Source organism: Papio anubis, chromosome 20 (assembly GCF_008728515.1).
Source record: "Papio anubis isolate 15944 chromosome 20, Panubis1.0, whole genome shotgun sequence".
In the NCBI taxonomy this organism is placed as follows: Eukaryota; Metazoa; Chordata; class Mammalia; order Primates; family Cercopithecidae; genus Papio; species Papio anubis.
Window position 1 is genome coordinate 34,110,642 of NC_044995.1, and position 13,431 is coordinate 34,124,072.

Here is a 13,431-nt window from a genome sequence, read left to right on the forward strand (position 1 = left end):
GCCCTGGGGGGATCTGGTGGCCACAGGGCACACACAGCCAGAGGCGGTGCTCAAGTGGTACCCACAGACCTGGGGGATGTTTTGGACTGATGTTTCTCCAGGCTGGGGAACAGCAGGAGCTTGGGGACATGGCCGCCTAGGAGGAAGAGGAGGGGGAGCCCCGTTGGGTCGTGAACTGCCACCCCTCCCATTAGGCTGGGGAGGGGACAGGGGTCTGATGAGTAAGGTGACTGCCCTGAGAATCTGACACAATCACAGACTGGGAACACAACAGCCACAATTACTGTTACAGCAGCCAGTGGGGCGTCCCCACCACCTCCACTGCCCGGTTCTGGCGCTGTCCCACTGTGGGCAGGGGAGGCCGGCCAGACAGGGACAGCCCTGGGTGCAGATGCTACTCTGGCCACCAGATGGCACTAGAACATCACTCCACTGCTCTGAGCGCAGCTGGGTGAGGACACCGGTTTGCCACCTGGCGGTGGCGGCCTCCATGGGAGGATGGAGGTAGTGGTGGAAGGAAGACAGGACAGAGAGGTGCCCACCCCAGCTCCTCTGTCCTCTCACCCCCAGCCTCTTCCTCCCAGCTTCCCCCACTGTGCCCCCTACCCTTTTCCCTCCATCACTGCAAGGCAGACCCCGCTCCGAGTGCAAACATCTCGTGGGGGACGCCCCTCCTAGCACCACTGACCTCACCTTGGCCTCTCTCAGGCACCACAGTCCCTAGGGCCAGAAGGTGACACCTGGTGGCCAGAGCAGCGTCCAGCCTTCAGGTGGTTCTTTTTAGCCTTTTCTGAGGTTTAAAATTTTTATTTTTATTTTTATTTTTATTTTATTTATTTATTTTTTTTGAGACGGAGTCTCGCTCTGTCGCCCAGGCTGCAGTGCAGTGGCGCGATCTCGGCTCACTGCAAGCTCCGCCTCCCGGGCTTATGCCATTCTCCTGCCTCAGCCTCCCGAGTAGCTGGGACCACAGGCGCCTGCCATCTCGCCTGGCTAGTTTTTTGTATTTTTTAGTAGAGACAGGGTTTCACCGTGTTCGCCAGGATGGTCTCGATCTCCTGACCTCGTGATCTGCCCATCTCGGCCTCCCAAAGTGCTGGGATTACAGGCTTGAGCCACCGCGCCCGACCTATTTTTATTTTTATTTTTGAGATGGAGTCTCGTTCTTGTCATCTAGGCTGGAGTGCATAGGCATGATCTTGGCTCACTGCAACCTCCGCCTCCTGGGTTCAAGCGATTCTCCTGCCTCAGCTTCCTGAGTAGCTGAGATTACAGGCGCCCGCTACCATGCCTGGCTAATTTTTGTATTTTTAGTGGAGACAGAGTTTCACCATGTTGGCCAGGCTGGCCTCGAACTCCTGACCTCAGGTGATCCACCTGCCTCAGCCTCCCAAAGTGCTGGGATTATGAGGGGTGGTACTTTTATTATAAAATTTTTTTATTTTTTATTTATTTATTTATTTTTGAGATGGAGTCTGGCTCTGTCGCCCAGGCGGGAGTGCAGTGGCTGGATCTCAGCTCACTGGCTTCCATACTCCCGGGTTTCATTCTCCCACGCCCTCAGCCTCCCGGTAGCTGGGACCTGGTGCTCCCATCACCTCTAGCCTGGCTGGATCTTTTTGTGATACCTGTAGTAGAGGCAGGTTTCATGTTAGCCAGGATGGTCTCCCGATCTCCTGACCTCGTGATCAGCCATCTAGAGGCCTCTCCCAGGTGCTGGGATTACAGGCTTGAGCCACCGCACCCGGCCAAAATTTTATTTTTTAGATACAGAGTCTTGCTCTATCTCCCAGGCTGGAGTCGCGGTGGGTGTATCTGGCTTCCTGCAGCCTTGCACCCACGACCAAGCAATTCTCCTGCCTCAACCTCCTACTACTTTGTATTTTTTTTTTTTTTGTAGAGATGAGTTTGCCATGTTGCCCAGGCTGGTCTTCGAATTCCCTGAGCTCAAGTGATCCTCCCTCTTCAACCTCCCAAAGTGCTAGGATTACAGGTATGAGCCACTGCACCTGGCCTGATTTTCTTAGTATTTTCCTTTCTCTACCATACCTTATTGTAAGAATACAGTATATAATAGGTTGGAAAAGGTGGGTGGGAAAAGGTTGGGTGGGTTTGGGTTGGGATCAAAAGGTTATGAGGCTGGGCACAGTAACTTATACCTGTAATCCCAGGACTTTGGAAGAGCCAGAGCAGGTGATTACTTGAGAGTCAGGAAGTTGAGACCAGCCACAGCCAACATGAGTGGCTCCATCTCACTGAAAACAGGCAGGCGTGGTAGCTCACACCTGTAATCCCAGCCACTTTGGGAGCTGAGGGTGGGTGGATCATGAAGATCGAATCATCTAACATTACAAATGGCTCATGCCTAAACTCAAAAATTAACTTGGGGTGGCAGTCCCAGCCGAGGCAGCAGGAAACAGACAGGGGCCATGCAGTGGCCAGCTTCCCCTCCTGCACTCCCAGCCTGAGCAAGCGTCTGTCTCAAAAAAAAAAAAAGTGCTTAGCTAGGTGTGGTGGCATGCACCTGTAATCCTAGCTACTCAGGAGAGTGAGGCAGAATACCTTGAGACAGGAGGTAGAGGCTGCAGTGAGCTGAGATCGCACCTCTGCACTCCAGCCTGGGCAATAGAGTGAGACTCTGTCTCAAAAAGAATAAAAGAAGTTATATGGGAATATTTGACTTTTAAGGGGTCAGCACCCCATAACCCCGATGTTGTTCGAGAGTTAACTGTATATCTTCAGGGGTCTAGAATATGTTTTTCTCTCTGTGAGATTATTTTGTGGGCGTGGTGGCTCACGCCTGTAATCCCATTGGGGCCAAAGGCGGAAGGATCACTTGAGCTCGGGAGTTTGAGACCAGCCTGGGCAACATGGTGAAACCCCATCTCTACAAAAAATACAAAAATTAGCAGGACCTGGTGGTGTGCACCTGTAGTCCCAGCTACTTGGGAAGATGAGGTGGGAAGATTGCTTGAGCCTGAGGAAGTTGAGGCTGCGGTGAACCGTGATTTCACCACTGCACTCCAGCCTGTACCACAGAGCAAGACTCTGTCTCAAAAAAAAAAAAAAAAAATTTCCCTTCCAAATTAAATTTATTGTAGGTTAATATTAAGTTAGATTGCATTCTCTTCCTAGTGATGGGGGAAGTGAGTCCAAAATGCACTGGGGACAAGAAATAAAATAGAAATGGGACTTAACATTTTCTAAAGATAACATGAAATTGGCCTCAGGCTGACTGGTAGATCAGGGGATGTAGCCACTAAGCAAAAGCTATTTTCCGAAACTATGTCATTGGTCAGGAGGGAATTCAAATCAGTGTTGCAAAGATCTCAAGCACTTGATTAATTGCAACTGGTCCAATAACACATCTTCCAGTGGAAGAATTCAAAAAGCAGGAAATGGACTGGGCACGGTGGCCCACGCCTGTAATCCCAACACTTTGGGAGGCCGAGGCGGGCGGATCACTTAAGGTCAGGAGTTCGAGACCAGTCTGGCCAACATGGTGAAACCCCGTCTCTACTAAAAGTACAAAAATTAGCCGGGGATGCTGGTGCATGCCTGTCGTCCCAGCTACTCTGGAGGCTGAGGCACGAGAATTGCTTGAACCTAGGAGGCGGAAGTTGCAGTGAGCCAAGATCATACCACTGCACTCCAGCCTGGGTGACAGAGCAAGACTCTGTCTCAAAAAATAAATAAAGCCAAAAAAAAAAAAAGTGGGAAATGATTTGATATTAGAATCAACACACAGATCCATGTATAACACAAACTGATTTCTTTCTTGCTTTTTTTTTTTTTTTTTTTGAGATAGGGTCTTGCTCTGTTGCAGCAGAGTGATCGCAGCTCACAGCAGCCTTGACCTCCTGGGCTTAAGTGATTCTCCCACCTCAGCCTCCCTAATAGCTGGGACTACAGGCACTCACCACCATGCCTAGTTTATTTTTTTATTCTTTTTGTACAGACGGGGTCTCTCTATGTTGCCCAGGCTAGTCTCAACCTCTTGGGCTCAAGTGATCTGCCTGCTTCAGCCTTCCAAATTACAGGGATTACAGGCAGGATCCATGGCACCTGGCCCCAATTTCTCTTGCAATCAATTTAAATTTCCTGACAGACATTTAATTGCTATACAAATAAGCTTTCTCCCAAGGCTATCATTTGAATTTATACCCACAGCAAAGGAATTTTTTTCTCTTCAATTTCAGAGCTTGAATTGAGGTAGTATGCCTAAATCTAGAAATACCTCTTCTTCCACTTAGCCCCCTAACTATACAGTCTTTTTAAATTTATTATTTTAAAAATTATTGGCCGGGCGCGGTGGCTCAATCCCAGCACTTTGGGAGGCCAAGACGGGCGGATCACGAGGTCAGAAGATCGAGACCATCCTGGCGAACATGGTGAAACCCCGTCTCTACTAAAAATACAAAAAAAAAAAAAATTAGCCAGGCAAGGTGGCAGGCGCCTGTAGTCCCAGCTACTGAGGAAGCTGAGGCAGGAGAATGGCGTGAACCCGGGAGGCGGAGCTTGTAGTGAGCCAAGATCGCGCCACCACACCCCAGCCTGGGCGTCTGAGCAAGACTCCGTCTCAAAAAAAAAAAATTATTATTTTTTTGAGACAGGGTGTCACTCTGTCACCCAGGCTGGAGTGCAGCGGTGCCATCTTGGCTCACTGCAGCCTCAACCTCCCAAGTTCAAGCGATTCTCCCGCCTCAGCCTCCAAGTAGCTGGGATTAAAGGCGCCCACCACCACGCCTGGCTAATTTTTGTATTTTTTTGTAGAGACGGGGTTTCACCATGTTGCCCAGGCTGGTCTGAAACTCCTGAGCTCAAGAGATCTGCCTGCCACTGCACTCAGCCCGCTGTGGGTCCTTGTGCCCTCCTCCGGCAGGAGCTGAGCCCCATCCTGTCTGCTCCAGGGCCCCACCTGCCCTGTCCGGCCTACCCTGCCCCAACCCACTCACCTTGGCCAGGTCGGTAAGCGTGTTAGCCTGGTCGTTCAGCTTCCCTTGCTCGATCTTCACACTCCGGAGCCTGTGGGGACACAGGGTTGGGGAGAGGGGGTTAGGCAGGTTCCCATGGAGGCTGCAGTGGGGGCAGGGACTTTCATGCATCCACCTGGGGTCACCTATGGGACATGCATCAGAGGATAAGGTGGGAGCTGGGCGGCCGATTCCCTATGGTCTATTCCCTCCCAGCATACAGTGGGTGCAGCAGGGCCAGGAGTCAGCCTGGCCACCGCCCACACCACCCATTGGCTGGTCCTGTCTCCAGCCCAACTCGGGACCCCAGGACGTTGGATCCCAGACCAAGGTGAAGCCTACACCGATCCATGGGGCAGATGTGAATCCTGCCTGCCTCTGAGGCTGGGGTTGGCATGCCCCACGTGTGCCCCTGTCTGTGACCACCATGCACCCCCGATTTTCCAGCCCCACCAAGCCCCTGGGAGAAGACTTACTTCTGAGCCCTGGGAGGACCAGGCAGAGCAGGAGAAAAATCACAAGGCAATTTTAACCTCAGCACAGTTGTGCGGCATGTACCCAACCCTGCCCAACTCCCGGGGGTGCCACCCCAGGGCCCCGCGCAGGGTTCCCAGATGGCCGAGGGGCTGCCCTTGCTCTGGGGAAGTGCCCAGCCTCTGAGGGTTCTGTGCCAGCCCCTCAGGGACACACCTGTCCTCTGTCCTGTCCCGGAGGTGGTGTTTCATTCAGAAAACTATGCCCACGTTGCCGGGCGCGGTGGCTCACGCCTGTAATCCCAGCACTTTGGGAGGCCGAGGCGAGGATTACAAAGGTCAGGAGAGATCGAGACCCACAGTGAAACCCGTCTCTACTAAAAATACAAAAATTAGCAGGCTGGCGGTGGTGAGCCTGTAGTCCCAACCTCAGGAGGCTGAGGCAGGAGAATGGCGTGAGCACCCGGGAGGCGGAGCTTGCAGTGAGCGAGATACATGCACAAGCCTGAGCAGCAGGCAAGACTCTCGTCTCAAAAAAAGAAAGCCCATACGTCTGGGGGAAACTTAGCTCAGAGGGTAAAGCCACTGCCACATCGCTGCCCTGGCAGGATTTGAACCCACACTTGCTACTTGGTGTTGGTGTTGGCACTGGTGACCCTGGTCTCTGGACAGCTGGCCACAGGGGGAGTTGGTTAGTGTATGCCCTTGCTCCTTTTGGTCACCCCTTTGTTTGAACACAGTCTCACTCCTGCTTGCCCAGGTGGGAATGCCAGTGTGTCGACTCATCCCAACACGATCTCAGCTCACTGCAACTAAGCTTCCCTGGTCAGCGATTCTCCTGCTCAACCTCCTGAGCAACTGAGATTGATGCTCACCAACCTGCGATTGGCTACCTGAGATGGGGGATTTCCTCATGATGTCGAGTGGTCTCGCCTCCTGACCTCAGGTGATCCGCCCATCTCAGTTGATGTGAGCCACATTGCTAACCATCCCTTCATGCCTAAGCCAGTCTAGGGGACTGCAGCCTCAGCTTCCGGGTTCATGTGATTCTCCTGCCTCAGCCTCTGCGGGAAGCTGGGACCTCTGAGGCATGTGCCACCAGGCCTGGCTAATTTTTGTATTTTAGTAGAGATGGGGTTTCACCATGTTGGTCAGGTAGGTCTTGAACTTCTGACTTCAAATGATCCGCCCATCTCGGCCACCCAAAGTGCTGGGATTACAGGCGTGAGCCATCGTGCCCGGCCTTTTGTACTTTTTTCTAACGTGGCTGTTAGCAAATTTAAAATTATATATGTTGTTCACATGATATTCTAGTGGACAGCATCGTCGTCAGCATATTATGGCCTGTGGGTCAAATCTAGCTGGCCACCTGTCTTGGAAAATAAGGTTTCTTTGGAACATGGCCACACCAGGTTATCCTCACTGCTTCCCTGTCTCAATAGCAGAGAGTTGAAGAGTGGAACAGAAACTGGCTCATAAAACCTGAAAGATTTACCATCTGGCCCTTTACAGAAAAAATTTGCTGACTGGCTGCATATTGGACTCACCTGAGGAAATTTTATTTATTTACTTATTGTAATATATTTTATTTTTTAGTTTTTGAGACTCTGTCGCCCAGGCTGGAGTGCAGTGGTGCGATCTCAGCTCACTGCAACCTCCGTCTCCCAGGTTCAAGCGATTCTCCTGCCTCAGCCTCCCGAGTAGCTGGGACTACAGGTGCATGCCACCATGCCGGGCTAATTTTTATATTTTTAGTAGAGACAAACTTTCACCATGTTGGCCAGGCTGGTCTCGAACTCCTGACATCAGGTGATCCACCTACCTTGGCCTCCCAAAGTGCTGGGATTACAGGCGTGAGCACTGCGCCCAGCCATATATATATTTTTAAGGCAAGGTCTTGTTCTGTGGCCCAGGCTGGAGTGCAATGGCGCAATCACAGCTCACTGCAACCTTGACCTTCTGGGCTCAAGTTACCCTCCCACTTCAGCCTCCTGGGTAGTTGGGACCACAGACACGTGCCACCACACTGGGCTAATTTTTTTATTTTTGTAGAGACGAGGTCTCACTTTGTTGCCCAGGCTGGTTGCAAACTCCTGGCCTCAAGCGATCCTCCTCGCTCAGCCTCCCAAAGTGCTGGGATTACAAGGTGTAAGTCACCACGCCCAGGTTTATTTTTTAATTTTTACATAGAGTGGGGTCTCACTATGTCGCCCAGGCTGGTTTCCAAAGCTTGGCCTTAATCAGTCTTCCCTCTTTGGCCTTCCAAAGTGCAGGGATTATAAGCGTGAGCCACCACGCCCAACCAAGCAGCCATTTGAGGAATTTAAATGTAATTCCAGGCTGCAACCCAGACTCTACTAAGTAATTGATGTTGGATGTGGCTCTTGGGATTTTTAAAAAGCCCCCTGGTGACTTCAATGAGCAGCCAAGGATTTAGAGTTACTTTATTAAATAATTCTCAGGGCAAAGAAGCAACACAGGAAATCAAGCAATTTCTTAATTTCTTTCTTCCTTTCTTTTCTTTTCTTTCTTTTTTTTTTTTGAGACAAGGTCTCACTCTGTAACCCGGCTGAGTGCAGTGGCACAATCATGGCTCACTTCAGCCTTGACCCTGCAGACTCAAGTGATCCTCCGACCTCAGCCTCCTGAGTAGCTGGGACCACAGAGGCACACAACCACACCTAGCTAAGTTATTAGTTTTTGTAGAGATAGGGTCTCCCTGTATTGCCAAGGATGGTGCTGAACTCCTGGACTCAAGCGATCTTCCAGCTTCCTGAAGTGCTGGAATTACAGGCATGAGTCACCACACCTGGCTTAATTCATTTCTAGTTACCCCACATGATCCCATGGATCAGACCACGGATTTAATTATGAGCTTCCTGGCAGACAAAGCAAAAAGAGGAAATCTCTTCAAAGTCTAAAGGGTTAGAATCATCCTGGTTATTCCAGAGAATAAAATATACATCCTGCCACTTACTGAGTAGTGTCCATGACTTAGCAGAACCCATAATCTGCCTCCCTCTGAAGATCCTCCCATCCACCCAGCTCAGAAGATACAGGCCCCAACCAACTGACCACCCATCCCTGGCAGGGAGCTGTGAAGAGGCCACACTGAGCTGCGAGGGCTGCCTCCGCGCCATGTGGACACAGAAACGTGAGCTGGAAAGGTGCTGGACTTACTGATGGATGGCTTGGAGGAACTTACGCTGGTGTTTCCGAACCCGGGCTTGGTCTGGCTTCTTCACCAGCCTGGTGTGTTTGTAGATGAGCCACGTCTCCCTGAGAACGTTAGCAGCGGCGTTTTTTACCTGGGGCCAGAAAAAGAACAATTTCATGCCTCAGGGTTGGCATGAAATTCCAAAAGGCTGCAGAAATGTCTAGAATCTTCCAGAAACCTCTAGAAACTTCTGGAAATGCCTCTCAGGGTCCCTGGGCTATAAGGCAGGGCCATGCTTGCACAGCAACGTCTGCGCAATGTGTGTATACCTAACACACATCACTCACGATGGGCCAGGCCCCTTCTCTGCAAACATGCAAATGTTTTTTGTGGTATTTTTGTTGTTGTTGTTTTTTGAGAGTCTCGCTCTGTGGCCCAGGCTAGAATGCCGTGGTGCGATCTTGCCTCACTGCACCCCCCGGGTTCAAGTGATTCTCCTGTCTCACTCTCCCTAGTAGCTGGGATTATAAAGCCTGCCAACTAATTTTTAACTATTTTACTAGAGATGGGGGTTTCATGTGGCCAGGCTGGTTTGAACTCTTGACCTCAGGTGATCCACCTGCCTCACCAGCCTATAAAGTGCTGGGATTATAGTGACTTTGGCGTAACCATGATGCAGATATTGAATTCAGTGAATGCGGCATGTGTTTTTATTTCTCCCATTTTTATTTTATTTTATTTTTTTATTTTTTTTGTGCAGAGCGGTCTCCTCTGTCATAGGCTGGTGCAGTGGCCGGATCCCAGCTCTGCAAGCTCCAGCCTCCCGGGTTCGCCATTCTCCTGCCTCAGCCTCCCGGTAGCTGGAGCTACGAAGCCGCCACCTTGCCGGTAGTTTTGTGTTACCTTTAGTAGAGAGCGGGATTTCCAGCCAGGTTAGCCAGGATGGTCGATCTCCTGACCTTGCCCGAAGTCCCACCCGTCTCGGCCTCCCAAAGTGCTGGGATTCTGAGCTGACCACAGCGCCCAACCATCTCCATTTTAGTATATGAGATCTGGGGTACAGAGCGATCCAACCTACTGGGGTAGCTCTCAAATTGCATATTGCAGTCTGGCCCAAACCTCTCGCTGAATGCCCATGGGTGGATATGACTGGGCACAAGGGTAGATGTCATGATGTCTCCTGTGCACTATTCACGGATGGGTGTGGTGTGAGTCAGGCACAGTCATTTTTTTTTTTTGAGATGGGGTCTGCGCTCGCTAGCCCAGGCTGCTGGAGTGCAGTGGCGCGTCCTCCCTCACTGCAAGCTCCGCCTCCCGGGTTCACACCATTCTCCTGCCTCAGCCTCCCGGTAGCTGGGACTACAGGCGCCCGCCACCGCCCGGCTAGTTTTGTATTTTAGTAGTAGAGACAGGGTTTCACCGTGTTATGGGATGGTCTCGATCTCCCTGACCCCTGATCCATGCATCTCGGCCTCCCAAAGTGCTGGGATTGCAGGCGTGAGCCACGACCCTTTTTTTTTTTTTTTTTTAAGACAGAGCCTTGCTCTGTCACCAGAGCTGGAGTGCAGTGGTGCCATCTTGGCTTACTGCAGCCTCTGCTTCCCAGGCTCAAGCAATTCTCCTGCCTCAGTCCCAAAGTGGACTGCAAAACACCTGCCTGCCATGCCGTTAGTTTTTGTATTTTTAGTAGAGATGGGTTAGCGCCATGTTGGCCAGGCTGGCCTCGAACTCCTGACCTTAGGTGATCCACCCGCCTCGGCCTCCCAAAGCCAGCACATGGGGCTGCATGGTAACCCATGGGCACATGCGCGTGCCCGGCACATACAGAAGGAAAGCAGGGAAGTTCTACGCTCACTGACAAGGCCAGGAGGCGGCCTCCATGGGAACCGCGGTCCTCACCCGCTTGGTGAGCTGAGTGTCCATCATGAAGTTGTGCACGTGCTTCTCAGCCTTAGTGAGCTCCAGTTTCCGGGCCACCACAGCCACCACGAGCGCGGTACAGCCAGCTCCCTGTGTGCGGGGCAGAGTGGGGGCACATCAGCGTCCCGTCTTGAGGTCACTCCCTCCTCCATGAAGGCTGCCCAGATTGCAGCCTCCCCATTCCCTGAGTCAGCAGTGTGAGTGGATTCCATCTGCGGAGCTCACTGACTCCAGGTCTACTTGTTTCCCAGCATGTCCCACACATTAGCTCACTCGACCCCCAGCAACTCCAGGAGGTAGGACGATTCTTCTTCTTCTTTTTTTTTTTTTGATACGGAGTCGTGCTCTGTGGCCCAGGCTGGAGTGCAGTGGCCGGATCTCAGCTCACTGCAAGCTCCCCCGCCCCACGCCATTCTCCTGCCTCAGCCTCCCAAGTGGCTGGGACTACAGGCGCCCGCCACCTCGCCCGGCTATTTTTTGTATTTTTTAGTAGAGACGGGGTTTCACCGTGTTAGCCAGGATGGTCTCGATCTCCTGACCTCGTGATCGGCCTGTCTCGGCCTCCCAAAGTGCTGGGATTACAGGCTTGAGCCACCGCGCCCGGCCTCTTTTTTTTTTTTTTTTTTTATGAGATGGAGTCTCGCTCTGTCACCCAGGCTGGAGTGCAGTGGCACAATCTCGGCTCACTGCAACCTCTACCTCCCAGGTTCAAGCGATTCTCCTGCCTCAGCCTCCTGAGTAGCTGGAACTAGAAGCGTGCACCACCACGTCCTGCTAATTGTGTGTGTGTGTGGGTGTGTGTGTTTATACTAGAGAGGGGTTTTCACCATGTTGGTCAGGCTGGTCTTGAACTCCAGACAGGTGATCCACCTGCCTTGGCCTCCCAAAGTGCTGGGATTACAGGTGTAAGCCACTGCGCCTGCCCCCTCCCCCTACCTTTTTTTTTTTTTTTTTTGTAGAGCTATAGGGTCTCACTATGTCGCCCATTCTGGTCTCCGACACCTGGCCTCAAATGATCCACCTGTCTCAGCCTCCCAAAGTGCTAGGATTACAGGCATGAGCCATTAGTATGCCCAGCCCCAGGCAAGTTTAGATGCCAACACCCTGAGCCTGAGCAGGGTTGGCCTAGAGCACAAGCACAGGTTCCCGGAGGAAACCCTGTCTCAGTTTCCAGGCCAGGACAAAGGTTTTGAGAGCACCTAGAAGCCTGTTCTCAGGAAAAGCCCTGTCAACTGGGACAGAGCGACCTGCTGGAAACCTCCACCTAGAATACTAGACAGCAAGGAAAAGGAATGGACAAAGGCTCTGCAACAGCACGATGTACCGCACAGATGCTGCAGGGAGGGATCCATGCTGGGCTGCCAGTAAAAAGCCAGACATAGACCAGATGCAGTAGCTTGCACCTGTAATCCCAGCACTTTGGGAGGCTGAGGTGGGCATATCACCTGAGGTCAAGAGTTCGAGACCAGCCTGGTCAACATAGTGAAACCCCGTCTCTACTAAAAATACAAAAATTAGCCAGGCCTGGTGGCGGGTGCCTGTCATCCCAGCTACTCGGGAGGCTGAGGCAGGAGAATCGCTTGAACCTGGGAGGGGGAGGTTGCAGTGAGCTGAGATCATGCCACTGCACTCCAGCCTGGGCGACAGACTGAGGCTCCATCTCAAAAAAAAAAAAAGGGGGGGGCCAGCGTGCTGGCGTCACGCCTGTAATCCCAGCACTTTGGGAGGCCGAGGCAGGTGGATTACCTGAGGTTAGGAGTTCAAGACCAGACTGGCCAGCATGATGAAACCCTATCTCTACTAAAAATACAAAAATTAGCTGAGCCTGGTGGCAGGCGCCTGTAATTCCAGCTACTCAGGAAGCTGAGAGAGGAGAATGGCTTGAATTCGGGAGGTGGAGGTTGCAGTGAGCCGAGATCGCGCCATTGCACCACAGCCTGGGCAACAGAGTGAGACTCCATCTCAATAAAAAAAAAAAAAAAAAAAGGCGGACATGGGCCAGGTGCAATTGCTCAGGCCTGTAACTCCAGCACTTTGGGAGGCCCAAGCAGGAGGATCACTTGAGCCCAGGAGTTCATGACCAGCCTGGGCAACATAGTGAGACCCCATCTTTATAAAAACATAAAAATAAAATTGAATAAAGTAAAACATGGAAAAGCATTTGTTGGCATGGGCATAAAACATGTCTGGAGAGAAAGAAGGTTCTGGAAAGAGGGGATGGACAGGGACCCCGATGACTGAATCAGGGAAAAGAGGAAGCAGTGATCATGAAAGGATGTTTACAGGCACCCACGGCAGACTGGAGAATCCTTCGGGGAGACGGGGTGCTGCCTGCGCCCACCGACTCACGAAAGACAAATGAGGACTCAGGGAACACCCTGAAAGTCAGCCAAAGAAGGGGGTTTGGGCTGCAGAGGACACAGCCCAGCAGGTTTCTTTTTTTTTTTTTTTTGGAGATGAAGTTTTGCTGTGGTTGTCCAGGCTGGAGTGCAATGGCGTGATCTCGGCTCACTGCAACCTCTGCCTCCTGGGTTCAAGCAATTCTCATGCCTCAGCCTCCCTAGTAGCTGGGATTACAGGCGCCTGCCGCCACGCCCGGCTAATTTTGTATTTTTAGTAGAGACAGGGTCTCACCATGTTGGCCAGGCTGGTCTGGAACTCCAGACCTCGTGATCCGCCCACCTTGGCCTTCCAAAGTACCGGGATTACAGGTGTGAGCCACCGCTCCCGGCTACTTTTGTATTTTTAGTAGAGATGGGGTTTCTCCATGTTGGTCACAGGCTGGTCTCAAACTCCCAACCTCAGGTGATCTGCCCACCTTGGCCTCCCAAAGTGCTGGGATTACAGGCGTGAGCCACTGCGCCCGGCACGCAGCAGGTGTTTATAGCGTGTCCACGGCATTCACGGT

At 51.9% G+C, this 13,431-nt stretch overlaps 1 protein-coding gene across 5 annotated transcripts in view; it reads right to left on the reverse strand.

Moving 5' to 3' along the window:
• KCNN1 (potassium calcium-activated channel subfamily N member 1) overlaps positions 1-13,431 on the reverse strand; it is a 35,429-nt gene that overhangs the window by 2,652 nt on the left and 19,346 nt on the right. For 3 of the 5 annotated variants that reach the window (XM_003915161.3, XM_009193850.2, XM_009193851.4), the window contains 4 exons: positions 10,503-10,613; positions 8,627-8,754; positions 5,450-5,458; positions 4,956-5,025 (listed from right to left, as the gene is read on the reverse strand). In XM_003915161.3, the coding sequence (XP_003915210.2) occupies positions 4,956-5,025; positions 5,450-5,458; positions 8,627-8,754; positions 10,503-10,613 (318 nt within the window). The remainder of the gene's footprint in view (positions 1-4,955; positions 5,026-5,449; positions 5,459-8,626; positions 8,755-10,502; positions 10,614-13,431) is intronic. The other 2 variants (XR_001897645.2, XR_001897646.2) reach the window with 2 other exon arrangements.